The sequence below is a fragment of the Panthera onca genome, chromosome D1 (assembly GCF_046562875.1).
Source record: "Panthera onca isolate mPanOnc1 chromosome D1, mPanOnc1 haplotype 2, whole genome shotgun sequence".
NCBI lineage: Eukaryota > Metazoa > Chordata > Mammalia > Carnivora > Felidae > Panthera > Panthera onca.
This window is the reverse complement of record NC_138348.1, coordinates 11,996,906-12,024,643: the sequence shown is the minus strand read 5'-3', so window position 1 is coordinate 12,024,643 and position 27,738 is coordinate 11,996,906. Positions and strand designations below refer to the sequence as shown.

The window sequence follows — 27,738 nt, the reverse complement described above, 5'->3', positions numbered from 1 at the left end:
AAAAAAACCACAATTGTATATGTATATACATATCCATGCATATATATCTATCCACACCCACGTCTACTTGCTTATATATTCCAGAACACTTCGGAATGAGTATGTAAGAAACGGGCAGAACTGGATGGCTGGGGACATGGCTGAGAGGGAAATAGCTCACTGCAAACTTTTCCAACTTTGATTTTTGTACAACGTGAATGTATGGCCCATTCAAGAAATGAGCAGATATCTTTTATTTTTTTATTTTTTTAATATTAAATTTATTGTCAAATTGGTTTCCATACAACACCCAGTTGAACAGATATTTTTTAAACGTAAATAAACCATGACACATGCTAAATCAATTAGAAAACACAACATAATTAAAACTCCTAGTGTAGATTTTTTTTTTTTTTTTTTTTGTCCTAGTACTTACAGCGGTACAATGCACTGAGGAATGTACCCAGTTTTGAATGTACCCAGGCATGGAAGAAAATTTGTTTCTGATGTTTATTCATCTGTTCCTGTAATGTGTCAGGAACTGTGCGGGCATTGGGAGTCCAAAGGTGAGCCACAAAGATAAGGTTCCTGACCTCCCCAGTCACACACCTTTTTATATACTGCCTTGTCTTAGTCACTTCATGTGGGCATATTGAAGCTTCCAACCAATTTAGAGTGGCTGGATTCTCTACTTTAAGAATTCTAGATGAGGGGTGTCTGGATGGCTCAGTTGGTTAAGCGTCCAACTCCTTGATTTTGGCTCAGGTCATGATCTCTCGGTTCAGGAGTTCGAGGTCCATGTTGGGCTCTGTGCTGACAGCATGGAGCCTTCTTGGGATTCTGTCTCCTCTCTCTCTGCCCCTCCCTCCCGCTCATGCTCGCTCACTCTCTCTCTCTTTCAAAAATAAATAAGAATAAAAAGAAAGAAAGAATTCTAGATATTTCCTTTAATAAATTCTTAATTTTTTTTTAATGTTTATTTACTTTCGAGAAAGAGAGACAGAGTATGAACAGGGGAGGGGCAGAGAGAAAGAGGGAGACAGAATGCGAAGCAGGCTCTGGGCTCTGAGCTGTCAGCACAGAGCCCGACTGCAGGCCTCAGACTCACAAACTGCAAGATCATGACCTGAGCTGAAGTCTGACACTTAACCAACTGAGCCACCCGGGTGCCCCTTCCCTTAGTAAATTCTTAAAGTCCACTTCTCTGATTTCCATCCCCTGCCAGGCCACATGAGCTCACCACTCACTCTCTACAGGCCAGAAGGAGGTGGCAGATTTTATCAGAGTATGGGGCTCAGGACTCCTCCTCCTCCCTACTTTCCAAGCCACACTCTGATCTCCGTGGCTCTGCCGCAGCTTGCCCTCCGCGGTCCCACTCAGGCGGGTCTCTGAAGGTCCTGTCACATTCCATCCAGCCTCAGATGCCTGCGCCCTCATAGGCTCATGCCCAACTGGAAGGGCCTCCTCTCTCATCTGTGTCCAAACTGTTTCCATTCTTCAGAGTCCATCCCACACCCCATCCCCACCTCTGATAAAATCTCCTTGACCTCTCTACCTTCCTAACGTTTGTTGTGTATATTTTGATAACCCATCTGTGTTTTATTCTATAAATGTTGCACAGGCTTATGCTTCCCTTTACCAAGCACATTCCACACTCCTTGAGATCAGAGCCCATATCATATTATCTTTTGTGCCCAGATAATACATCCCACAAAGTTAAATTCACGGTTGAATTAAATTTAGTCTGGGAAAATGAATGACAGCTGAGAGTTCCGAAGGGGGATGCAGAGCTGAGGTCCACAGAGATGCACCCAGGAACTATGCTCACCTGGGTCTGCATGTCACACAGATGGGCCATAAGCTCATCCAGCTGGGCAGCTGCTGAGGTTTTAGGAGGCAGCTGGGCTTTGTTTGGCTCTTGGACCTCACTGTAGGGAGAGAAAAAAAAAAAAAAACCAAACAAATCCTAACACATCAACACTCAGATAAATGTTAAGCCACACATAAAATACCAGAAAATGCAATTTTAATTACTAACCCCTTCAGTGTGAGTAAAACTATAGAGAGTATTTAAAAAGTAGGTAGTGGGCTAAAAATCTCAACACGGTCTCCCTGCATTTTTGTCTCCGTGTCCTCCTCTGGTCATCTCAAAAGCTGACCATTGTTCTCAAGTCCATGAAGAGATGCTCCGGACATGTAGCTGGCAGGACGTTTTCCCCCAACAGTCAGGTGCAAAGCAGCTTCTAAAAATGGCTTGAAGATAATGGCCCAATATATATTTTTTATTATCATAGCATTCTTTTTTAAATTATAAATTATTACACCTTCTCTCACTGTCAGGCGAAAGACAAACACTAAATAAGAATAAAGACCAAGCATCAGCAAACTAAGGTCCAAGGGCCAAATTTGGCCATGACTGTTCATTTGCACACTGTTGACTGCTGCTTTCTTACACAGTTGGATAGTTCCAACAGAGACCTTGTGGTCCACAAAGCCTAAAATATTTACTGTCTGCCTTTTACAGAAAAAAGATCACTGATCGAGTTTAGACAATGTACATAATATTGGTTTCACATCCATATAATTGGGAGTAAATTATTGATGAATACAATTTGGACCCACGAAACTGAATACAGTCTATTCAAATACTTGCCGAGTTGTTAGTAAAATTAACTGTGTACAAGAACACAGAATAAGGTTCAATAAATTCTAAGAAGTAAATAACACAGACCATATTCTTCTATTGCTTTAATAAAAGTACAGATTAATCATAAGAAATCTACCCACCTAAGAAAAAAATAAAACACTTCCAACAATTCTTGTGATGAAGAAAGAAAATAAACTGAATTTTCTTTTTTTTTTTTTTTTTTTTTATTTTTTTATTTTTTTTATTTTTTAATATATGAAATTTACTGTCAAATTGGTTTCCATACAACACCCAGTGCTCATCCCAAAAGGTGCCCTCCTCAGTACCCATCACCCACCCTGCCCTCCCTCCCACCCCCCATCAACCCTCAGTTTGTTCTCAGTTTTTAACAGTCTCTAATGCTTTGGCTCTCTCCCACTCTAACCTCTTTTTTTTTTTTTTTTTTCCTTCCCCTCCCCCATGGGTTTCTGTTATGTTTCTCAGGATCCACCTAAGAGTGAAACCATATGGTATCTGTCTTTCTCTGTATGGCTTATTTCACTTAGCATCACACTCTCCAGTTCCATCCATGTTGCTACAAAAGGCCATATTTCATTTTTTCTCATTGCCACGTAGTATTCCATTGTGTATATAAACCACAATTTCTTTATCCATTCATCAGTTGATGGACATTTAGGCTCTTTCCATAATTTGGCTATTGTTGAGAGTGCCGCTATAAACATTGGGGTACAGGTGCCCCTATGCATCAGTACTCCTGTATCCCTTGGGTAAATTCCTAGCAGTGCTATTGCTGGGTCATAGGGTAGGTCTATTTTTAATTTTCTGAGGAACCTCCACACTGCTTTCCAGAGCGGCTGCACCAATTTGCATTCCCACCAACAGTGCAAGAGGGTTCCTGTTTCTCCACATCCTCTCCAGCATCTATAGTCTCCTGATTTGTTCATTTTGGCCACTCTGACTGGCGTGAGGTGGTATCTGAGTGTGGTTTTGATTTGTATTTCCCTGATAAGGAGCGACGTTGAACATCTTTTCATGTGCCTGTTGGCCATCCGGATGTCTTCTTTAGAGAAGTGTCTATTCATGTTTTCTGCCCATTTCTTCACTGGGTTATTTGTTTTTCGGGTGTGGAGTTTGATGAGCTCTTTATAGATTTTGGATACTAGCCCTTTGTCCGATGTGTCATTTGCAAATATCTTTTCCCATTCCGTTGGTTGCCTTTTAGTTTTGTTGGTTGTTTCCTTTGCTGTGCAGAAGCTTTTTATCTTCATAAGGTCCCAGTAATTCACTTTTGCTTTTAATTCCCTTGCCTTTGGGGATGTGCCGAGTAAGAGATTGCTACGGCTGAGGTCAGAGAGGTCTTTTCCTGCTTTCTCCTCTAAGGTTTTGATGGTTTCCTGTCTCACATTCAGGTCCTTTATCCATTTTGAGTTTATTTTTGTGAATGGTGTGAGAAAGTGGTCTAGTTTCAACCTTCTGCATGTTGCTGTCCAGTTCTCCCAGCACCATTTGTTAAAGAGACTGTCTTTTTTCCATTGGATGTTCTTTCCTGCTTTGTCAAAGATGAGTTGGCCATACGTTTGTGGGTCTAGTTCTGGGGTTTCTATTCTATTCCATTGGTCTATGTGTCTGTTTTTATGCCAATACCATGCTGTCTTGATGATGACAGCTTTGTAGTAGAGGCTAAAGTCTGGGATTGTGATGCCTCCTGCTTTGGTCTTCTTCTTCAAAATTACTTTGGCTATTCGGGGCCTTTTGTGGTTCCATATGAATTTTAGGATTGCTTGTTCTAGTTTTGAGAAGAATGCTGGTGCAATTTTGATTGGGATGGCATTGAATGTGTAGATAGCTTTGGGTAGTATTGACATTTTGACAATATTTATTCTTCCAATCCATGAGCAGGGAATGTCTTTCCATTTCTTTATATCTTCTTCAATTACCTGCATAAGCTTTCTATAGTTTTCAGCATACAGATCTTTTACATCTTTGGTTAGATTTATTCCTAGGTATTTTATGCTTCTTGGTGCAATTGTGAATGGGATCAGTTTCTTCATTTGTCTTTCTCTTGCTTCATTGTTAGTGTATAAGAATGCAACTGATTTCTGCACATTGATTTTGTATCCTGCAACTTTGCTGAATTCATGTATCAGTTCTAGCAGACTTTTGGTGGAGTCTATCGGATTTTCCATGTATAATATCATGTCATCTGCAAAAAGCGAAAGCTTGACTTCATCTTTGCCAATTTTGATGCCTTTGATTTCCTTTTGTTGTCTGATTGCTGATGCTAGAACTTCCAGCACTATGTTAAACAGCAGCGGTGACAGTGGGCATCCCTGTCGTGTTCCTGATCTCAGGGAAAAAGCTCTCAGTTTTTCCCCGTTGAGGATGATGTTAGCTGTGGGCTTTTCATAAATGGCCTTTATGATCTTTAAGTATGTTCCTTCTATCCCGACTTTCTCAAGGGTTTTTATTAAGAAAGGGTGCTGGATTTTGTCAAAGGCCTTTTCTGCATCGATTGACAGGATCATATGGTTCTTCTCTTTTTTTTTGTTAATGTGATGTATCACGTTGATCGATTTGCGAATGTTGAACCAGCCCTGCATCCCAGGAATGAATCCCACTTGATCATGGTGAATAATTCTTTTTATATGCTGTTGAATTCGATTAGCTAGTATCTTATTAAGAATTTTTGCATCCATATTCATCAGGGATATTGGCCTGTAGTTCTCTTTTTTTACTGGGTCTCTGTCTGGTTTAGGAATCAAAGTAATACTGGCTTCATAGAATGAGTCTGGAAGTTTTCCTTCCCTTTCTATTTCTTGGAATAGCTTGAGAAGGATAGGTATTATCTCTGCTTTAAATGTCTGGTAGAACTCCCCTGGGAAGCCATCTGGTCCTGGACTCTTATTTGTTGGGAGATTTTTGATAACCGATTCAATTTCTTCGCTGGTTATGGGTCTGTTCAAGCTTTCTATTTCCTCCTGATTGAGTTTTGGAAGAGTGTGGGTGTTTAGAAATTTGTCCATTTCTTCCAGGTTGTCCAATTTGCTGGCATATAATTTTTCATAGTATTCCCTGATAATTGTTTGTATCTCTGAGGGATTGGTTGTAATCATTCCATTTTCATTCATGATTTTATCTATTTGGGTCATCTCCCTTTTCTTTTTGAGAAGCCTGGCTAGAGGTTTGTCAATTTTGTTTATTTTTTCAAAAAACCAACTCTTGGTTTCGTTGATCTGCTCTACAGTTTTTTTAGATTCTATATTGTTTATTTCTGCTCTGATCTTTATGATTTCTCTTCTTCTGCTGGGTTTAGGCTGCCTTTGCTGTTCTGCTTCTATTTCCTTTAGGTGTGCTGTTAGATTTTGTATTTGGGATTTTTCTTGTTTCTTGAGATAGGCCTGGATTGCAATGTATTTTCCTCTCAGGACTGCCTTCGCTGCATCCCAAAGCGTTTGGATTGTTGTATTTTCATTTTCGTTTGTTTCCATATATGTTTTAATTTCTTCTCTAATTGCCTGGTTGACCCACTCATTCATTAGTAGGGTGTTCTTTAACCTCCATGCTTTTGGAGGTTTTCCAGACTTTTTCCTGTGGTTGATTTCAAGCTTCATAGCATTGTGGTCTGAAAGTATGCATGGTATAATTTCAATTCTTGTAAACTTATGAAGGGCTGTTTTGTGACCCAGTATATGATCTATCTTGGAGAATGTTCCATGTGCACTCGAGAAGAAAGTATATTCTGTTGCTTTGGGATGCAGAGTTCTAAATATATCTGTCAAGTCCATCTGATCCAATGTATCATTCAGGGCCCTTGTTTCTTTATTGACTGTGTGTCTAGATGATCTATCCATTTCTGTAAGTGGGGTGTTAAAGTCCCCTGCAATGACCACATTCTTATCAATAAGGTTGCTTATGTTTATGAGTAATTGTTTTATATATCTGGGGGCTCGGGTATTTGGCGCATAGACATTTATAATAGTTAGCTCTTCCTGGTGGATAGACCCTGTGATTATTATATAATGCCCTTCTTCATCTCTTGTTACAGCCTTTAATTGAAAGTCTAGTTTGTCTGATATAAGTATGGCTACTCCAGCTTTCTTTTGGCTTCCAGTAGCATGATAAATAGTTCTCCATCCCCTCACTCTCAATCTAAAGGTGTCCTCAGATCTAAAATGAGTCTCTTGTAGACAGCAAATAGATGGGTCTTGTTTTTTTATCCATTCTGATACCCTATGTCTTTTAGTTGGCGCATTTAATCCATTTACATTCAGTGTTATTATAGAAAGATATGGGTTTAGAGTCATTGTGATGTCTGTATGTTTTATGCTCGTAGTGATGTCTCTGGTACTTTGTCTCACAGGATCCCCCTTAGGATCTCTTGTAGGGCTGGTTTCGTGGTGACAAATTCCTTCAGTTTTTGTTTGTTTGGGAAGACCTTTATCTCTCCTTCTATTCTAAATGACAGACTTGCTGGATAAAGGATTCTCGGCTGCATATTTTTTCTGTTTAGCACACTGTAGATATCGTGCCAAGCCTTTCTGGCCTGCCAAGTTTCAAAGGAGAGATCAGTCACGAGTCTTATAGGTCTCCCTTTATATGTGAGGGCACGTTTATCCCTTGCTGCTTTCAGAATTTTCTCTTTATCCTTGTATTTTGCCAGTTTCACTATGATATGTCGTGCAGAAGATCGATTCAAGTTACGTCTGAAGGGAGTTCTCTGTGCCTCTTGGATTTCAATGCCTTTTTCCTTCCCCAGTTCAGGGAAGTTCTCAGCTATAATTTGTTCAAGTACCCCTTCAGCACCCTTCCCTCTCTCTTCCTCCTCTGGGATACCAATTATGCGTATATTATTTTTTTTTAGTGTATCACTTAGTTCTCTAATTTTCCCCTCATACTCCTGGATTTTTTTATCTCTCTTTCTTTCAGCTTCCTCTTTCTCCATAACTTTATCTTCTAGTTCACCTATTCTCTCCTCTGCCTCTTCAAGCCGAGCCATCGTGGATTCCATTTTGTTTTGCAATTCGTTTAAAGCGTTTTTCAACTCCTCGTGACTGTTCCTTAGTCCCTCGATCTTTGTGGCAAGAGATTCTCTGCTGTCCTGTATACTGTTTTCAAGCCCAGCGATTAATTTTATGACTATTATTCTAAATTCACTTTCTGTTATATTATTTAAATCCTTTTTGATCAGTTCATTAGCTGTTGTTATTTCCTGGAGATTCTTCTGAGGGGAATTCTTCCGTTTGGTCATTTTGGAGAGTCCCTGGCGTGGTGAGGACCTGCAGTGCACTTCCCCTGTGCTGTGGTGTATAACTGGAGTTAGTGGGCGGGGCCGCAGTCCGACCCGATGTCTGCCCCCAGCCCACTGCTGGGGCCACAGTCAGACTGGTGTGTGCCTTCTCTTCCCCTCTCCTAGGGGCGGGATTCACTGTGGGGTGGCGTGGCCCGTCTGGGCTACTTGCACACTGCCAGGCTTGTGTTGCTGGGGATCTGGCGTATTAGCTGGGGTGGGTAGGGAAGGTGCACGGGGGCTGGAGGGGCAGGCGTAGCTCGCTTCTCCTTAGGTGATCCACTTCAGGAGGAGCCCTGTGGCAGCGGGAGGGAGTCAGATCCGCTGCCGGAGGTTTGGCCCCGCAGAAGCACAGAGTTGGGTGTTTGCGCGGAGCGAGCAAGTTCCCTGGCAGGAACTGGTTCCCTTTGGGATTTTGGCTGGGGGATGGGCGGGGGAGATGGCGCTGGCGCCTTTGTTCCCCGCCAAGCTGAGCTCTGCCGTCCGGGGGCTCAGCAGCTCTCCCTCCCTTTGTCCTCCAGCCTTCCCGCTTTCCGGGCAGAGCTGTTAACTAATGACCTCCCAGACGCTAAGTCGCGCTTGCTGTCGGAACACAGTCCGTCCGGCCCCTCCGCTTTTGCCAGCCAGACTCGGGGGCTCTGCTTGGCCGGCGAGCCGCCCCTCCGCCCCGGCTCCCTCCCGCCAGTCCGTGGAGCGCGCACCGCCTCGCCGCCCTTCCTACCCTCTTCCGTGGGCCTCTAGTCTGCGCTTGACTCCGGAGACTCCCTTCTGCTAATCCTCTGGCGGTTTTCTGGGTTCTTTAGGCAGGTGTAGGTGGAATCTAAGTGATCGGCAGGACGCGCTGTGAGCCCCGCGTCCTCCTATGCCGCCATCTTCCGGAACCCCCCAATAAACTGAATTTTCAACCTATCTAGAAATCGCAACGGAAGCACGTACACACACACACAAACACCCTTCAGAGTCAAAAGCGATATGTTATTAAAAGGAAAAAATATAGGGGCACCTGGGTGCCTCGGTTGGCTGAGCTTCCAACTTTTGATTTCCGTTCAGGTCACGATCCCAGGGTTGTGGGATTGCACCCCATGTGTGCTCTGTGCTGAGTGTGAAGCCTGCTTGGGATTCTATCTCCCTCTCTCTGCCCCTCTCCCTCAATCGTGCACTCTCTCTCTCTCTCTACAATAAAATTTAAAATAATTAAAAGTAAAAAATAAAAGGAGGGGTGCCTGGGTGGCTCAGTCGGTTGGGCGTCCGACTTCAGCTCAGGTCATGATCTCACGGTTCGTGGGTTTGAGCTCAGCTGTCGGGCTCTGTGCTGACAGCTCGGAGCCTGGAGCCCGCTTCAGATTCTGCGTCTCTCTCTCTCTCTCTCTCTCTCTCTTTTGTGCTCTGTCTCTTTCTGTCTCTCAAAAATAAATAAATGTAAAAAAAAATTTTTTAAGAAATAAAAAGAAAAAGATATAATGGACTGAAGTGCGATATTGAAAAATAAGAAAGACTAGAAACCAATAAACAAAACACCCAACTCAAGAATCTCAAAAAAAAGAAAAGAAAAAAAAAAAAAAGAAACCCACCAAAACTAAAATAACTAAACAGAAGGAGTAAAAGCATGAATTACTGAAAAAGAAAACAAACAAAAACTGGGTTTTTTGGAGCACTGTGTAAATTTCCACGTTCACAGAAAAATATGGAAAATCACCAAATAAGGTCTATAAATATCACAGAAATGCAATACTAGAACCAGACGAAGAGAGAACAGTGTGCGTGTAATGTGTGTATGTGGGATGGGGTGGTGGGGGCAGCTTAATAAAGACAGCAGAAATATGTTTTAAAAACATCCTGGCTAGATAGTGTTATGCCAGTCTTTTAAGCATGGTTCAACATTAGAAAAAGGATTAATGTAATTCATTATACTAAAAAATAGAAAAAGCTTTATAAACATATTGATAGGTGCTGAACTACACAATCCACCACCATTCCTGTTGTTGAAGATGGAGGAAAAGAAGTTTTATAACCTGATAAAATATAAGAAATCTACAGTGAACCTCATATTTAATGGTCAAATACTAAACACATTTCTAATTAAGAGAAGAGGAGGACAAGGATCCTACTATCACTGCTGGTCTGCAATATTATTCCAGATTGCATTACTAAATGCATTCAAAAGTAAAAATAAGAGACTTATATATTGGAAAGAAAAAGGCAAAGCCTTCTCATTCCTATTTTATTTTTTATTAAAAAAATTTTTTTTAATGTTTATTTATTTTTGAGAGAGAAAGAGAGAGAAAGAACACGAGCAGGGGAGGGACAGAGAGAGACTCAGAATCCGAAGCAGGCTCCAGGCTCTAAGCTGTCAGCACAGAGCCTTACGTGGGGCTCAAACCCATGAATAGTGAGATCATGACCTGAGCTGAAGTTGGATGCTTAACCAACTGAGCCACCCAGGCACCCGTTTATTTTCTTTTTTAAATAGATGATATAATCACTTACCTGGAAAATGTAAGATAAATGATTGGACAACTATTAGAATGTATCGAAAATATCAGGATGGTTACTAGGTACAGGAATACAGTGAAATAATTAGTCTCTTTCCTATAGACATCAGTAGCCAATTTGAGAGTCCGTTGGGGAAAAAGCACATGTTCACAACACCACCAAAAAAACATATAAAATATTAAAGAATAACTCAGGGGCGCCTGGGTGGCTCAGTCGGTTAAGTGTCCGACTTCAGCTCAGGTCACGATCTCGCGGTCCGTGAGTTCGAGCCCCGCATCAGGCTCTGGGCTGACGGCTCAGAGCCTGGAGCCTGCTTCCGATTCTGTGTCTCCCTCTCTCTCTGACCCTCCCCCGTTCATGCTCTGTCTCTCTCTGTCTCAAAAATAAATAAACTTAAAAAAAAAAAAAGAATAACTCTAACAAGAACCGTGCAAGGCTTCTGTGAAGAAAAATCAGTGGCAGACATACAAGACATGCCTAAGTAATGATGCATAATACGATGTCAGTTTCTCCCATTAAACTATAAGTTCAATGTAATTCCTAAAGAAATCTTAAGAGAATTATTCAAGTTCATTAATAAGCTGACGCTGAGATTCATGGGCCAGAACACTCAAGATCATTTTGTAAAAAGAGGTGAGGAGGGAAGATGTCTCGATAGATGTGCTGTCCTATAAAGTGATAATCAAATGTGTGTGATGTTGGAAAAGAAACAGCTCAGCCAACAAATCAGAGGACTGGAGCAGACACAGCCCAGAAACAGACTCCTGAACCATGAGAACTTTGCATATGGTAAATGTGGCATTTCAGATCCTCATAAACAAAGTAGTAGACACAAAATGCACGACAGCCTATTTGAAACAATAAATTTAGATCTTTAGCAAACTTTGCACGTAAGTTTTAAATGAATTAAAGACATAAATAATTTAAACATAAAACGAGTAAAAGAAAATGGAAGATTTTTTTTATAATTTGGGGTAATGAAGGCTTTCCTAAGAAAGGCATGAAACTTACCCTCCCCCGTTCATGCTCTGTCTCTCTCTGTCCCAAAAATAAATTAAAAAAAAAAAAAAAAAAAAAAAACGTTGAAAAAAAAAAAAAATTAAAAAAATGGGGCGCCTGGGTGGCGCAGTCGGTTAAGCGTCCGACTTCAGCCAGGTCACGATCTCGCGGTCCGTGAGTTCGAGCCCCGCGTCAGGCTCTGGGCTGACAGCTCGGAGCCTGGAGCCTCTTTCCGATTCTGTGTCTCCTTCTCTCTCTGCCCCTCCCCCGTTCATGCTCTGTCTCTCTCTGTCCCAAAAATAAATAAAAAAAAAAAAAAAAAAAAAAAAAAAAAACGTTGAAAAAAAAAGAAAGGCATGAAACTTAAAGTGAAAGCAAAAAAAAAAAAAAAAAAAAAAAAAAAAACATCAACAGAGCTGATTTCAAAAAAAATTCAACATACATAAATACTTAAAACATAAATAATATTCAAATATTAAAGTCTGCAAATCAGTAAGACAAGCTAATAGAAAAATGAGCTAAAGATTTTTTAAAAAAGCAAGTTTCAGAAAAGGAAATTTGACTGTTTATTACTGTATAAAAATATGCTGATCTAGATCTTTATCATGCAAATTCAACAGTGAGATTCCAGTTTTTATCCCTTAGCCAAAAATTTGAAAGACTAATAATGTGATTGATAACATTCCTCTCTTAAGGAAAAAAAGACTGTCTTTTGGCACAACATGTCCCACTACTGACCTACTTCCGTTTGAGTATTTAACAGTAAGAAAAATGGAGGAGGAAGTGGATGTCTCCCCCTCTGAAGAGAAAAGATTTTGTCTTTTAGGTACAACAGGGCCTCCTGCCAGAAATAATTTTTGTTTTGGTTTTTTGTTTTTTTAATTGAGGAACAAAAATGTTCAAGTAGACAAGTGCTTGATTCAGTCCTTAGAGGCTTCCAAGGAAGCACAGAGAGGCTCAGCCTCAGGACACTTTGGGGTCCTGACCCCTTCGTCATTGCTGCCATAGGCGTGTGTCTTGTGTGCAAAAGGCAGCCAGGCTGTCCGCACATTCTCGGCCCTGTTTCCCAGTGTAGAAGAAATGTAGTTTCTTATGTGGGTCTGTATAATCCTAAAAACCTGTCCACCTCACAGTCGGCGCACACTGGTGCTTATCCAAAACACTTCTTACTGCTTTTTAGCAAGACTTCTGGTGCCGTATGGAAAGAGAAACCCTTGTTGTGATACCTTAAGAGTAACCGGATCGGGGCGCCTGGGTGGTTCAGTCGGTTGGGCGGCCGACTTCGGCTCAGGTCATGATCTCGCGGTCCGTGAGTTCGAGCCCCGCGTCGGGCTCTGTGCTGACGGCTCAGAGCCCGGAGCCTGTTTCGGATTCTGTGTCTCCCTCTCTCTGACCCTCCCCTGTTCATGCTCTGTCTCTCCCTGTCTCAAAAATAAATAAAACATTAAAAAAAAAAAAAAAAAAAAAAAAAAAAAAAAGAGTAACCGGATCAACAACATAATGTTCTAAATAAGAATGGAAAGGTCAGAAGAGTCGGTGATTCCATCACTACAGGAAGTGTTCCTAAAAAGAGAGGAAGCTCCAAATGAGAGCTCCTTTGATGGGTCCCCTCACTTCCTGAAGGTGGTAAAAGTGCTTTGCTGTGTCATGGGCAACAGTTTAATTCGTGAGTTGGAGGTTTTAATAATATACAAATACAAGAGGTGTGGTGTTTGTTTTAAAATGTTTGTTTGGGGGCGCCTGGGTGGCTCGGTCGGTTAAGCGGCCGACTTCGGCTCAGGTCATGATCTCGCGGTCCGTGAGTTCAAGCCCCGCGTCGGGCTCTGTGCTGATAGCTCAGAGCCCGGAGCCTGTTTCAGATTCTGTGTCTCCCTCTCTCTGACCCTCCCCCGTTCATGCTCTGTCTCTCTCTGTCTCAAAAATAAATAAAACGTTAAAAAAAAATTTTTTTTTTAAATAAAAATAAAAAAATAAAATAAAATGTTTGTTTGTTTGAAGAGAGAGAGAGAGAGCAGGGGAGGGGCAGAAAGAGAGAGGGAATCCCAAGCAGGCTCTGTGCTGTCAAAAGAATACAGATTCCTCACGTGAGGGGCTTCGTTCGCTGGAATCTTCCCCTATTCATTCCTCTGCGATGTTTTTATGATTGGTGTTTCTCCTTCTTCTTACCAAAATTATTTTTGTTCGTGTATACGTTTCTAAATTATCCTTCACATTGCTTTGATATATAACTACAGTAGAAATATTACTACATGGCTACACATGCCACTGGTATTGAATACAGTCTCAAGGTTGAAAGCAGTGTTTGGTTCATTTAAGCAAGCCAGAGGAAACGGTGGAAGCAGAATGCAGGCATCTAGTTTCTGAGTCTCACGCTCTGTCCACACCTGCGAGCCTTATCAGCTCCGAGTTATATCAGCCTTAGGGATGTGTTCCAGGCTATTGCTTATTTACTAGGCCACCTGGATTTCATATCAGTCTCCCATACAGATCGACACAGCAAGTGTCATTCGGTACTGGGGAAAATGTATCAGTCAAGGCCCACTCGGGAAAATACAAGCACTCTGGGAGTAAGCCAAAGGAATTTAATCCAGAAATTTGATTACACAGGTGATGGGATAACTAAAGAGGCAAACAGATACTGAGGTAATGCAAAAGATTAGCCACAGCAGAAAGCCATTAAGCGAGGGGGTGGGGAGTTACTAAGAGCCAGAGGCCAAGGTACAAGCTGGAATGGAACCACAGTAGGCCTGTCTTGCTCCAGCTGAAGCCAGAAAGGACATGTAGCTGCTGACCCCAACACTGTGGAGAGAGATTAGGGGAGGAAATACCCTGAATTTCCCTGCCTTTCACCCTCCAGCGAAAGCCAACTGATCCTGGAGCCTGGAAAACCCAGCCTACAGGGGTCAGCGCCCCCGGAATACAGACCGGAGCAAGAGAAGAGAAAGAAATAGGTCTGAGGGGAAAACGATGTGAGTCTTCTCCATTGGCATGCGATCAATTGATCGCAATGCCAGATACATAGGAAACTGGCTGTTGGTTGTGCTGGTTTTTCTGTTCTATGTTCCTGTCTTCATTAATATTTCTATCGAAGTCTTGGTTTCCTAGATTTTAAATTTTTTTTTTTCAACGTTTTTTATTTATTTTTGGGACAGAGAGAGACAGAGCATGAACGGGGGAGGGGCAGAGAGAGAGGGAGACACACAGAATTGGAAACAGGCTCCAGGCTCCGAGCCATCAGCCCAGAGCCTGACGCGGGGCTCGAACTCACAGACCGCGAGATCGTGACCTGGCTGAAGTCGGACGCTTAACCGACTGCGCCACCCAGGCGCCCCTTGGTTTCCTAGATTTTAAAAAGCAAACATTTACTGAAAGCCTATGTGTGCCAGGCACGGTTTCATTGTTGTTTCGCTTCTTTGGATTTTTTTTTTTTTTTTTTTTTTTTTTTACAAGAAGGAGGGATAGGGTGGTCTAGGGGGCAACCCACCAGGCAGTCTCCTGGAACTGGAACAAATTGGCAATTACATTAATATAAATTGGCCTTACTCCCATCCAAGTAGAAAGTGTTCTCAGGTGGGAAGTTACAAAAAGACTTCATAGTAACACAGGTCCTTCCCTTATTTGGCATCATGGGTGTGCACTATTGACCGGCTGCAATTCTAGAACCAAATAAGGTATGGTGTGGTACTCTACCAAGCATGAGCCTTTGCTATCTCGTTTCCCTTTTAATTTGTGAAGTCCTTCAATTTGTTTCCCAGAAAGCTGTCTGATTTTTCAAACTGTGAAGCACTACCTGAAGAGAGAATGAGAAAAACAGCCTTTTTCATTTTCTCAGACTGTTGATTCTGCTTTGGTCAGTTGAAACGGTTTAGTAAGTGGATCTGTTTCAATATGTAATGTTTTTAAAAGGAAATCCACCCTCCCTCCACCCCCCGCCCGCCAGCTAAATAAATCTTGAACAACTATAGAAAGAAGAAGTACAGATTCATTAGAAGTATATATTCGTCAGTCTGCTGCGGAGACCCTCTTGTCTCACGTCGACCCTAATCTTAGCTCTGGTTTTGTTGGCGTCTTGCTGAAATTTCTTTAGGTGTTTCCTCTTCCGCGAACTGGAGCGTGATATTTGGAGTAGCCCAGCCGAAACGTGTGGTGACTCGAACGATTTACACCTTTCCAGGTGGTGAAGGAAATAGTGGCGCCCACCAGCCTGGACAGCCCGTCTAGAAGGCAGGCACCCTAAGAAACTGCCAAGTGAGCTTGGCAGAACTCCACCTCTGCTGAAACACTATGGAAAGGGGAGGAGGGAAGTCGCCGGAGTTCTAATAATGAACGCATGCAAAGCAACTTGTTGTCCAGACCCAGATTGATAACAATCATCTAATATCTTTAATATTTTAAAGTAGTGAATAAAAAACATACCTGTAGATATTGGGCTCCTGGATATGGGTCGTATACACGAGCTGTACCTAAGACATATAAGTGACAGAGAAGAAAGAGCAAACAATGAGTTTCTGCTGGGAGACTGTTGTCACTCCTCTATGCCCAGAATTAGAGGATGTTGTTAGCTTCTAAATAGGACTGATAACTAGCGTATCTCTGAGATTTTCTTTCCCAAGGCAGAGCAAAACCAGCCATCCCATAACAGAAGGCCAAATTCGAAGCAGCCAGCATGTGAACAAGTAACAGCGTCCCCCGCCCTGCCCTAAAAAGCACTGAAATAGAGAAGTTGATCGTACTCAGATAGGAACCATAAAACCGACAAAAAGAATCAGAGCGATTCCTTTACCTAGACAGGATGTTGTCTAGGGGAAGACTATATCATGGCTAACTCTGACATACAAAAAAATAAAATATGTGTGTCTCTAAAGGGTAGTTGACCGGCAACTCATTTATTTATTGAACAAATATTTATTGGGTGCCTGTCATGTGCCGGGGCCAGGGATGCAGCAATGAAAACAGAAAATGAAATGAACGAACAAAAATTGTCTCCTCTGCCTCTGACATTATGGTGGTGAGAGCAGATAATGAACAAATTAATAAGAAAATAGAATAAATTCAGTAGCGTGTAAAACTAGTCAGGGGGGAGGGCATGAGAAATGGGAGAAAGATGGCAATGGAAAATATATCTGTCGATCAGGGAAGGACTCACTGAGAAGGCGCCACTTGAGTAAGGACTCACAGAAGGTGAGAGAAGTAAGGAGATTGGGGGGAACCCTGGAGCATCCATGTAACAGGAAGGCGGCCAGGGCAGCACAGTGAGCTGGCAAGACAGGGACAGGGAGTAAAAGGGGCCAGATCAAGCAAGTAGGGTGACCATATAATGGTTCAAACTGGGATGTTCTTAAAAGCGAAAGAGGGGTAGGTACCAAAAATAATTAATACTATATAACTTTAAAAATATGTATTTCTCGACCAAAAATTGGGTTTTATTATATTGATGGACCTACAAAATAATTCTCTTTTTTATTAATGTTTATTCTCGAGAGAGAGACAGAGATGGAGTGTGAGTGGGGGAGGGGCAGAGAGAGAGGGAGACGTAGAATCTGAAGCAGGCTCCGGGCTCCAAGCTGTCATCTCAGAGCCCGACGAGGGGCTTGAACTCACGAACTGTGAGGTCATGACCCGAGCCAAAGTCCGATGCTTAACCGACTAAGCCACCCAGACGCCCCTACAAAATAATTCTTTTGAAAACTTATTTTCGAAATAAAATTGTCTAGGGGTGCCTGGGTGGCTCAGTCAGTTAAGTGTCCAACTTTTGATTTTGGCTCAGCTCCTGATCTCATGGTTCGTGAGTTCAAGCCCTGCGTCAGGCCCTGCGCTCACAGCAAGGAACCTGCTCAGTATTCTCTCTCTCCTTTTTCTCTGCCTCTCTCTCAAATAAACTTAAAAAAATAAAATTCTCTAGAATGTTTTTAGATGACATAGCTATAAGCATTAATTTTTTTATGTTTATTTATTTTGAGAGAGAGCACAAATGGGGGACGGGCAGAGAGAGAGGGAGAGAGAGAATCCCAAGCAGGCTCAGCCCTGTCAGCACAGAGCCTGATGTGGGGCTCAACCTCACACACCGTGAGATCATGACTTGAGCTGAAATCAAGAGTCAGTCACTCAACTGACTGAGCCACCCAGGCATCTCTAAACAGTAAGTTAAAAAAAAAAAAAAAAGCTTGTATATTGATTATTTGAACATTTTTAAACAGCACAGTAAATAATTTTTCTTGAGATAGATTCATATACCTTAATTGTTTACCTAACCATTGTTGTCTCTAACACTGTGATGTGGAAATTTTTCTGAAAGATGTCTTTTTAAAAAATATGATCTTATTAGGACACCCAGGTGACTCAATTAAGTGTCCAACTTTTGATTTTGGCTCAGGAGGTCATGATCTCAAGGTTTGTGAGTTCAAGCCCCACATTGGGCTCTGTGCTGACAGCATGGAGCCTGCTTCAGATTCTCTCTCCCTCTCTCTCTGCTCCTCCTCTGCTCTCTCTCTCTCAAAATAAACTAATAAAAATTTTTTTTAATAAAATATGATCTTATTATTTTCATATCTTTTAGTATTGCAAACTAGTTAAGGAGCTGCATTTTATATATATGCATTTTATATATAATATATAAATATATTTTGAAGTTATTGATACTTTTAACTGATGCTTCTCTGTAGACCATAATATTGAGAATTAATTGAGAAAATATTCCCACTCTGGATGTTGATGAGCCTACAAGTTCAGGGCAAATTCTGCTAAATGGAGGATATTCTCAAATGTTTCTCATATTAAAATGTATAAATATTTCTGCCCCAGTATTTTCACAGGTGCTGTATTTCTACCTCCATCCAGAGCACCTTTCTTCAATAATATTTTTACAAGACAGAGCTCCTAAGTCATCTCTTTGTGATTCTTTTCAACATTTTGCCAAATGTAGATACTGCAAAATCATAGGCCTTCACAATTTCATCCCATTCTGGTGGAGAATATAAATTTATCCAATTAAAATTAGAAACTCCATCAAAGACAAGATTTTTTCCAAAGCACAATTTTCAAATTAGGTAATTAAACCATTTGAGCTCTCATCTGTTAAGTTGTTCAATTCCTCCCCAGCTTTTGTAGAGAGAAATTTGAGCTCCTTCCTTTTTGCAAGCTTTGTTTTACATAATTGCAACTTGCTGAAAGCTTCAAAAGCTGAATTTTCATGCTACATTCACTGAATAATTCGATTAAATATTTCTGACTGATTTTCCACATAATGCAACCTATATTTAAGTTGCTTTACAAATGTTATTTTCAGAGGCTCAGGCATTTCTAAAATCTGATTGATGACAGGCAATACAGAGAGAAAATGCATGCAGCCATGCTGAAATGTTGTTTCCGTATTCAACATCAGCTTCTGTCACAGAAGTTTTGTGGATGAGTTAGATACATATATACTCTGATGGTGGAAATATAGATCTGTAAATTTTGACATTTGCAGTTTCTATTTTGATTGGTAGAATCCTGGAGCTTGGATGCAGTCAGGAATTTTGTGCACATCACAACCAATTCAAGCACATTTCTGCTGCATAGGTTTTTTAATATGGAACTTTTTTTTTAACGGCAATTCTGCTCTCCATCAAAATTTGTATTCATATGATCACACATGCACAATAACCCACTTTGTCTTCAATGTTGAACTTCCCAACTAAATTTACAATGGCATTAACAATGTCAGATGTTCTGCTTTTGAGGGAAGAATGAATTTCCAAATACTGAATTTTGATCCTTTCAATTAGAGGGGAAAAAAATCAAACCATTTTGGAATTAACAAATTTTCTGAGGTCTCTGGTGGCACGGATATAAAATTGACATTATTTGACAGTTTGCAAAGGGAGTCAACTCAATCGTCACATTTACTTCAGTTAGAAGCACAAGAAACCTTGAAGCTGATACTAAACAAAACCAGTTTAGAAGCGACACTTGATGCAGATGTAAAGGTGTGCTTCACTGTGACATGTTAGACACGCCTCCTGCAGCTGCACATGCTAAACCATCAGGCACGTTCTTTTTACATGAGCAACTTATGAAGTAGATGCTGATGTTTCTTCCCTATGGCTGTGTCTTCCTGTCTTCTAAGGGGCACTAACATCTCTACTTGCCACCGGGGGTGGGCAGGAAATGTTGGCAAATATTTTGTGCAAATTACACATTCATCATCAATTCCTTGAGAAAATTAAACATGTAATTCTGGATTTGGTTTTGTTGTGAGCCAAATGCTGCTAAAAGCATCTGCTGCAAAAATAAAAGCATTGCCAAATAATAAAACAAATAGCTATAGCTGTACATACACAATTAAGGACAAAGCTGCTTTAATGAGAACATTTAGAATACACTACACTCAGCGGTGAGAATGCTTGGCCTCTACTTCCTGCACGTAATTTGTATGATAGTAAGCCACAGTTTCCCATATTTTTTCTGACCCTGAGGAGGGTCCATGCTTCTCATGAGCATGAGTGGTGTTATACAGAGTGACCGGCTGGGGAAAAAGCTTCCAAAGTTCCCCTGCCATCACCTGCAACCAGAGGTGTTAGCTGTCCCTGACGGTGCCTAAGCTTTTAGCTTTAACGGCCAGCACCCTGCATGTTATCCCTGAAAAGGAGCTTGCCAGTTAGGATGTGTCTGAACAGGATCAGGGAAAGAGAGATGAGTTGTCATTAGCCATCTTTAGGATTCAGCCATAATACAGTTTGAATTCTGTTCACTGAATGTATTTCACACGCTACTAGATGAGGCGTTAGAAGAAGCCAGAAGAACCAAATGGAGGTCTATGAACCCACGCTGGTTTAGTGTAAATACTAATAAGAAAACGCTAATAAGAAAACTTCCTAAAATATGTAAGCCTTAGGGTAAATGCCAAAGCCAATAATAGGATGTCAAGAAAACAAGCATAAACTCAGGGCTTGTCCAAGTGAACCGAGCGTATAGTCACCCCACTAAGGTCAGCGTAAAGATGCTGGCTTTTGCTTCAAATGGAGATAGAAATTCACTGTGGGGTTCCGAGTAAAGGAATGACATCATCTGATTTAAGTTTTACGGAATCACTCTGGCTGCTACTCTGAAAATAAAATGCTGGGGGCAAGGGTAGCAGACCAGTTAGGAGCCTATGCCTATGATTTTGCATTGAGGAAAAGAGACAGTAGCTCCCTAGGAGAGAAATAAATGTTCATCCTTAAAACTGTATGTATATAGCTGGAGGGAGGAACAATTAAAAGGGGAAGGAACCACAGGCTCAGATTTCATGTCTGTGCAACCTGTGATTTCATACCAAGTGTACAAGGACGAATCAGAATATCATAGTTCAAAACACCACATGTGAAAACTACTTAATTCCTCTTCTACACTAATTCTATTCTCATCAAGCAACCTCCTAAGTATAACATAGATTCATGTAGACTTACATATAGGAAGGAAATATATATATACCTATATATATGTATATAGCAAATACTGGTATCTATTATTCTATTTGATGGTTAGACTGTCTCTAACCAGACAATGATAAATTGGATTTCTGGATTTTTTTAAAAATACCATCTGAGTTTAATTTGTTTCTGTTGGTCCCCTAGAGTGTCATCATTTCTAGGTATACTAATAATTGAATTTCCTAATACATTTAACAGAAAATAAGACATGGAAAGTTGTGGACCTAGAAGGTCACCCTGAAAAGACTTGTCTGAGCTCCCACCTGGCCTTGCCCAGGTGATCCCTGGTCTTCTGGAGTGTTAATTCCAGTCATACTGCAACATGCATCTCTGATGCCCAGACAGCAATATCAGAATTTTCCAAGTAAATTAGGGAAGACTCTGTTACCATGCCCTCACTAGAAAAAAATTTAGTTCTCAAAGATTTATTCTTCCATGATGATTTTCTCAATTCTCCTCCTTTCCAAAAACAACCACCATTAAGTTACCATTGAGGGATTTTTCTTGGATATATGATTCTCCTCTCACATCACTCTACGTAAGATACAATTAATTTTCAGAAATGCACTCAAACACTTATATTCAAGGTACTCCAATAAATGAAAGTTACCAGCAAGGGACTTGTATCATTCTGAACAGAAGGGACACCTGAAGTCTCAGCAAGGTCAGTCTCCTTTCTGGAATGCTGATCCAGCGAAAGAGGAGCTGGGCTGGAGGATTCATCACTGTCCTGGAGAGTGGAGCGTTCCAGTTCCTCCAACAAGGCATCTATATTATAAGATACAAGAGAAGCATAATACAGAATATGGAAGTCTTCTGGGATAATTTTCCTCCTTAATTATCCCCACTGTGCCTCCATTCATCTTCTTCTTTTGGGTTAGGGCTATTTTCAAATATCTTCTCTTATTCCATATTTTACTTCAAGACTGTGGTCTATTCTACCAGAAGATGTTTAATGCCTCCACATACTGTGACCTATTTCCTAGGGTTGCATTCAATTTCACAGCATCACTCAAGAATTTGACTTCTTATAATGCAGCGTGTTAATACTTATCATTCATTTTGGGTGGATGGCCTACAAAGATCCCCAATAAGAAAAAAGTAAATCCCTATATATTTTTCCTATCAGAAAAATAGAAGTAATTATATTACATTTTTTCTAAATATACCAAGACAGTGGGGAACCTGGGTGATGCAGTTGGTTAAGTGTCCAACTCTTAGTCTTGGCTCAGGTCATGATCTCACAGTTGGTGAGTTCGAGCCCCACATAGGGCTCTGTGCTGATGGCGTGGAGCCTGCTTGGGATTCTGTCTCTCCTTCTCTCTGCTCCTCCCCCATTTATGCTCTCTCTCTCTCTCTCTCTCAAAAAATAAACTTAAAAAATAAATAAATATACCAAGACAGTAACACTTATTCTTAACTCTGATTATTTTTTTTCTTACATACCAAGCACATGATAAAACTGTCAAAACCAAGTAGAAGTATTCTGTCTTTTAGAGTATAGGGGGAAAAAGGGATCATGGAGAAAACAGCTATTGCAAAATCAAGCAAGATGTTGCAATCCAAATACTTGAGACTTGTTTCCCTTGTAGTTTTCTTCAGAAAAACCAATGCACTTTACAAGTAGCACACTACTACTTTTCTGTTATGATGGAATTAACAATAATTAATAAAAATCAACACATTACAGGCACTATGCTCAGGAACTTATATATTTCATTTAGTCATCCTAACGCTTTAAGGCAGGTGATATTATCATCCTTACTTTGTAAATCAGCTACTACTGATGCAGCCTTGTCTGACTGATCCTGGACTATCTGATCCCAGACCCTGCACTAACTTCAAGTCAAAAATTCCAGTCCCCATCCTTACGTGGATTCTCGGGGCCATCCTGGCATGACTTCTCTGAAGTCACTTCCTCATCCCCATAATCAAGTCATTTTATTACAAGTTTTCTCAAATTGTGGGTTGAGATCCATTAGTGGATCTGTGGTGGATTTCTTACCACAGGTCATGTTTTCTTTAAGTTAGCAAAACAGTGGATTATATTATTTCTAAGGATCTGCCTAGGTCTGAAGTCCTCAGATGAGGAAAATGAACTTTACACAGGTCATTATAAAAACAGATTTTCATTTATTTTAGATATCAGGGGGGATGGGTATTTATTAACGGCATAAGAAAAGATTTAGTCATTTCTGCCCAAAAGTCCACCAACTGATGAACAGATAAAGAAGATGTGGTGTATGTATATACAATGTAATATTATTCAGCCATAAAAAAAGAATGAAATCTTGCCATTTTCAAAGATGTGGATGGAGCTAGAGAGTATCACGCTAAGTGAAATAAGTCAGAGAAAGACAAATACCATATGATTTCACTCATATGTGGAATTTAAGAAAGAAAATAGATGATCGTGGTGGGGGGTGGGGGATGGGAGGGAAAGAGAGAGGAAAACCAAGAACCAGACTCTTAACTCTACAGAACAAACTGATGGTTATCAGAGAGGAGGTGGGTGGGGTATGAGTGAAATAGGTGAAGAGGAGTAAGGAGCGCACTTGTTGTGATGAGCCCCAGGTGATATATGTAAGTGTCGAATCACTATATGGGACGCCTGAAACTAATATTACACTGCATATTAACTAGCTGGAATTTTTTTAAAAATCTAGTAATTTCTTGCAAGTGAAATTTTCTACAGATCTTTCTTAGTCACCCATCTCATAAAAATATTGAAGTTTATGCATCATTTTAGAGATGAGCAAGCTGAGCTAAACTCTTCAAGGCAAACTACCCTTCAAAAACTAACAGCAGTGGAAAAAAAGAGATGAAGGGGAAACTGAGATTAAAAGAGACTTAAGAAACACAACTAATTTCAATGTGTGCACTTCAATGAAAAGAAAACAATGAGGAATATTGAACACTGAATATTCAATACTTTAAATAAGCACTGTTAACTTAGATGTAAAAAGACATTTGATAATATTAAGTAATGTCTGTTAACATTTTACATGTTTCATGATATTAAAGAACGATTATGAATTTTGTTCGTGATAATGCTATTATGGTTATTTGTATATGTATATATTTATTTTAGAGATTAATACTGAATTATTTACCAATGACATGAATGTAATATCCGATTATCACTTTAACATAATCCAAGAGTGGGGCACCTGGGTGGCTCAGTCGGACAAGCGTTGGACTTTGGCTCAGGTCATGATCTCACCGTTCACGTTGGGCACATGGGGCTTTGAGCTCACAGCTGACAGCAAGGATCCTGCTTCAGATTCTCTCCTCCCTTTCCCTCTGCCCCTCCCCACCACGTGCATGCTTTCTCTCTCTCTCTCTCTCTCTCTCTCTCTCTCTCTCAAAAATAAATAAACATTAGGGGCACCTGGGTAGCTCAGTTGGTTGGGCGTCTGACTTCAGCTCAGGTCATGATCTCACAGCTTGTGAGTTCAAGCCCTGTATCGGGCTCTGTGCTGACAGCCCAGAGCCTGGAGCCTACTTCAGATTCTGTGTCTTCCTCTCTCTCTCTGCCCCTCCCCCACTCACACTCTGTCTCTCTCTCTCCTTCAAAAATAAACATTAAAAAAATAAAATAAAATAAAATAATCCAGGAGTGAAAGGAATGGATGGGTGTATTAATGAAATAAGATTGGCCAAGAGCTGATGATTGTTTATGCTGGTTGATAGGTATACTAGATTTCATTAAACTATTTTCTTTACTTGCGTATATTTTTAAATTCCTGATAATAAAAGATTTTTTTAAATGAACAAAAAAGAAAAGGAAAACTAAAGTAGAAAGAGAAAGTAAAACTTTTTTCTAATAACCTTACTAGCCAGAATGAATGCCAAACTGAGTTCCAAAGTTTTATTCGGTGCCCCTCCATTAAGATGTAGCCCCCCCCCCCTTTTCTTTTCTATTTTCTAAGCTTCACTCCAACCAGAAGTCATACATCTCCTTGGATTCAAAATAAAAAAGCATTTACAATAAAGATTAGGGGAGAGAGGAGACCCTCCATGAGGCACACACAACATCTCTAGGAGTAGGTTACACACCAAAGTTAGTGAAACTCTCCCCTCTGGGTCATGAGTTAACAGGCCTCCATCTTCCCGTTTCCTATGAATGCACGTAATACCAACACCCGAGATTATCTTGCTTTCTGCCAGATTCCGTAATTTGAAGATGACTAACTTCAGTATGACAAATGCGGGGTTACAAGGGGTGGGGGGTGGTAGTACACTGAAAACTCCACAGTCCTTCTCTGTGGTGCTTCATCTGTGGAAATCCAATCATGTCAACATTAACATGAAACGAGTAAAGTGAGGTCTCTTGGGGGATCTCACTGGATTGTAAAGCTTTCATTCAGAGCCAGGGGCTGCTCCTGGTTCCCCATTAGCCGGCCTCCCTGAGTAATGAAGCTTCAGGTAAAAGCTGGTGGCTGCAAACTACCGACCTTGGAGGAGATACTGCAAAAAGAAAATATCTGCCTGCCTTTGCTGACCTGTCACCTGTTAGGAGGTTTGGTACTTTCCCCCTTTCTCCATTTCTGGACCAGGTTTCTCTACCATTTCATCCTGCTCAACTAGGGCAAAACTGTACAAATCTAATTTGTAATTTTTTAAGTATCTGGGTTGTTCTACTGGCTGGAACACACTTCTAAAACAGGAGAGGGGTGCCTGGGTGGCTCAGTTGTTTGAGTGTCTGATTCTTGATTTTGGCTCAGGTCATGATCTCACAGTTGGTTGAGTTTGAGCCCTGCATCAGGCTCTGTGCCGACAGCGTGGAGTCTGCTTGGGATTCTCTCTCCCTCACTCTCTGCCCTTCCCTGGCTCGTTCTCTCTCTCTCTCTCTCTCTCTCTCTCTCTCTCTCTCTTTCTCCCTCTGTCTCAATAAATAAACAAATAAACATTAAAAAAAAAAACAATAGGAGAACACCTTGTAGATTAATCAGTTTTGGTGTTAGGGGTTCCTGAGAGCAATACTGAACAAATTTATTATTTTTCTTAGTTTTCTCATTGGAAATAAAAAGTGGATACTACCTATTTCAGAGAGTTGCTTCAGACACTAACATGATTAATATCTGTAAAAACGTCAGGTTTTAGCTTAACTCGCTGAATACTTATTAGTTCCCTTTTGAATTACCTGCGTGAAAGCCATTAGGTGTTGCTAAAATACGAAAGAAGGGCTAGATTCTAGTGAGCTGGACTTTGAACTTAGAAACGTGAACTTCCCCAATTCTCACACAGAATAAGAATGTGGATTCTAGTCCAAGTCCAAAACATGTTCTACCCCAAGCAGCAAAAGAGAGACTTCACCTTCAAAACAGTTTTGTGTCTATTAAATACCACCTTTCCCTCTTCATTGACATCTCTTTCCTCCTATAATTTGCCTTTCTTCCTTTCTCTGCTCCTCTCGCTCTCAAATTACACTCCCAATAACTAACACTCCCAATAATTAACAACAGCAACAAAAGACAATATGCGAGATACGTTTTTTTGTTGTTGTTGTTGTTCACACTTTTGACATACCCCAGACATACAAAAACCCATAACACTATGGAATTAATACAGCTTGGAAAGCGAGTAAAGGTTAGTGACTCAGTGTTAGGAAGGATGCCAGCAACGAAGGTCAGCCGAGGATAAAGAATGAATCCCAAGAATGACAAAGCTTCCATTACTCCAAAGATTTGAAGTCAGGGATCTCTCTGAGCCATGTGGCCAATTGTTTCACTGCTGGTTTTAATTGTTTGAAGTGGAAAGAGTATCATATTTGCAGTCCGTAGTAATCTGTTCCTTGAGAATTCCTCCAAATAAAGAGCTTAGCAACAGAATTGGTGGAGTTATTGTGCTAATTCTCCTTGGTTTAATACTAAACCATGGAACAAATGAAACCACCCTGGCCTTTCTCCAACCTTTACAGATGTCTCATTCTTGCTCTTCCATTTCTTCTCCTCACCAACACCATCTATCCCTCTCCCTTTTTTTTTTCTTCCTAAATCATATCTCTGCAGGTGCCAACTGTGTGACCACCCTGTGACCTCCAATAGTCGCCAAGGGGCAAATACTCATAATAAACAATTCAGTCCAAAAGTATTTGTGCATGGTTTACTCCGCTAAGCACCAAACTCTGCCTGTTTGTGCCACTAAAAGAGCGCACCCGGAGTTCCCCAAAACAATCCTAGTTCCTCACGCTTCACTCTTGGTTGGGCTGAAGTCAAGAGAGAAGTGGAAACAAAATCTTCCAGCAGCACCCTCCCCCTGGCTAGAAGTACATCCCACCACACAGAGATGGTAGCCAAGTCTTCATTCCTTCAGTTTCCCCTCCAGGAAGGTCCTCACTCACCTAACTCTTCCATTGTCACGCACCCCAAGATGCGCTGGTCCCACAGGTTGTGAGGAACTGTTTTAGCATGTGCTGAAGAGGACTGCAAAGGAACTGAACGAAACAGCATGAAGCAGCCTCTATAACCCTTTTTGGTTCCTGTATTTGCATAGCACTTCCTCTCTTTTGATTTGGTGAGTTTTTTTTTTTTTCTTTTCTTTTTGAAAAGTTAGGGTTCTAAAAATGGGACATAGAAAGATGGGTAGTAGGATTTGAGTTCTGTTAGTGCATTGGACAGGGTGATAAAGATTCAAAATTAACTTTGAAAAAAATTGAACTCCTACTATGTGCCAGGATTCATCTTGAATTCATGGGAGTGGCAGATTTGCACTTGTTTCCTCCAGTGTGGCTGGAGCATCAGAAAACCTGCTGTGTGTGAGTGTATGTGAGTATGTGTATGCGTGTGTGTGCACATAAAGCTGGGGACCACAAAAGCAGTTTCCTTCATAAAATTTCCATCAGTTAACCAGCACCCAATTCGTTTTGCTGTCTTCAT

General features: G+C 40.9%; 1 protein-coding gene across 2 annotated transcripts in view; it reads right to left on the bottom strand.

The window, feature by feature from the left end:
- The window catches only part of LPXN (leupaxin), a 47,894-nt gene that overhangs the window by 17,272 nt on the left and 2,884 nt on the right, over nucleotides 1–27,738 (bottom strand). The window contains exons 1-4 of one of the 2 annotated variants that reach the window (XM_060606732.3): nucleotides 27,204–27,368; nucleotides 21,468–21,625; nucleotides 15,822–15,868; nucleotides 1,808–1,907 (exon numbers count right to left, since the gene is read on the bottom strand). In XM_060606732.3, coding sequence (XP_060462715.1) covers nucleotides 1,808–1,907; nucleotides 15,822–15,868; nucleotides 21,468–21,625; nucleotides 27,204–27,312 — 414 coding nt within the window. In that variant the 5' untranslated portion in view covers nucleotides 27,313–27,368. Of the gene's footprint in view, nucleotides 1–1,807; nucleotides 1,908–15,821; nucleotides 15,869–21,467; nucleotides 21,626–27,203; nucleotides 27,369–27,738 lie in introns of those variants that run through there. The other variant, XM_060606734.3, reaches the window with a different exon arrangement.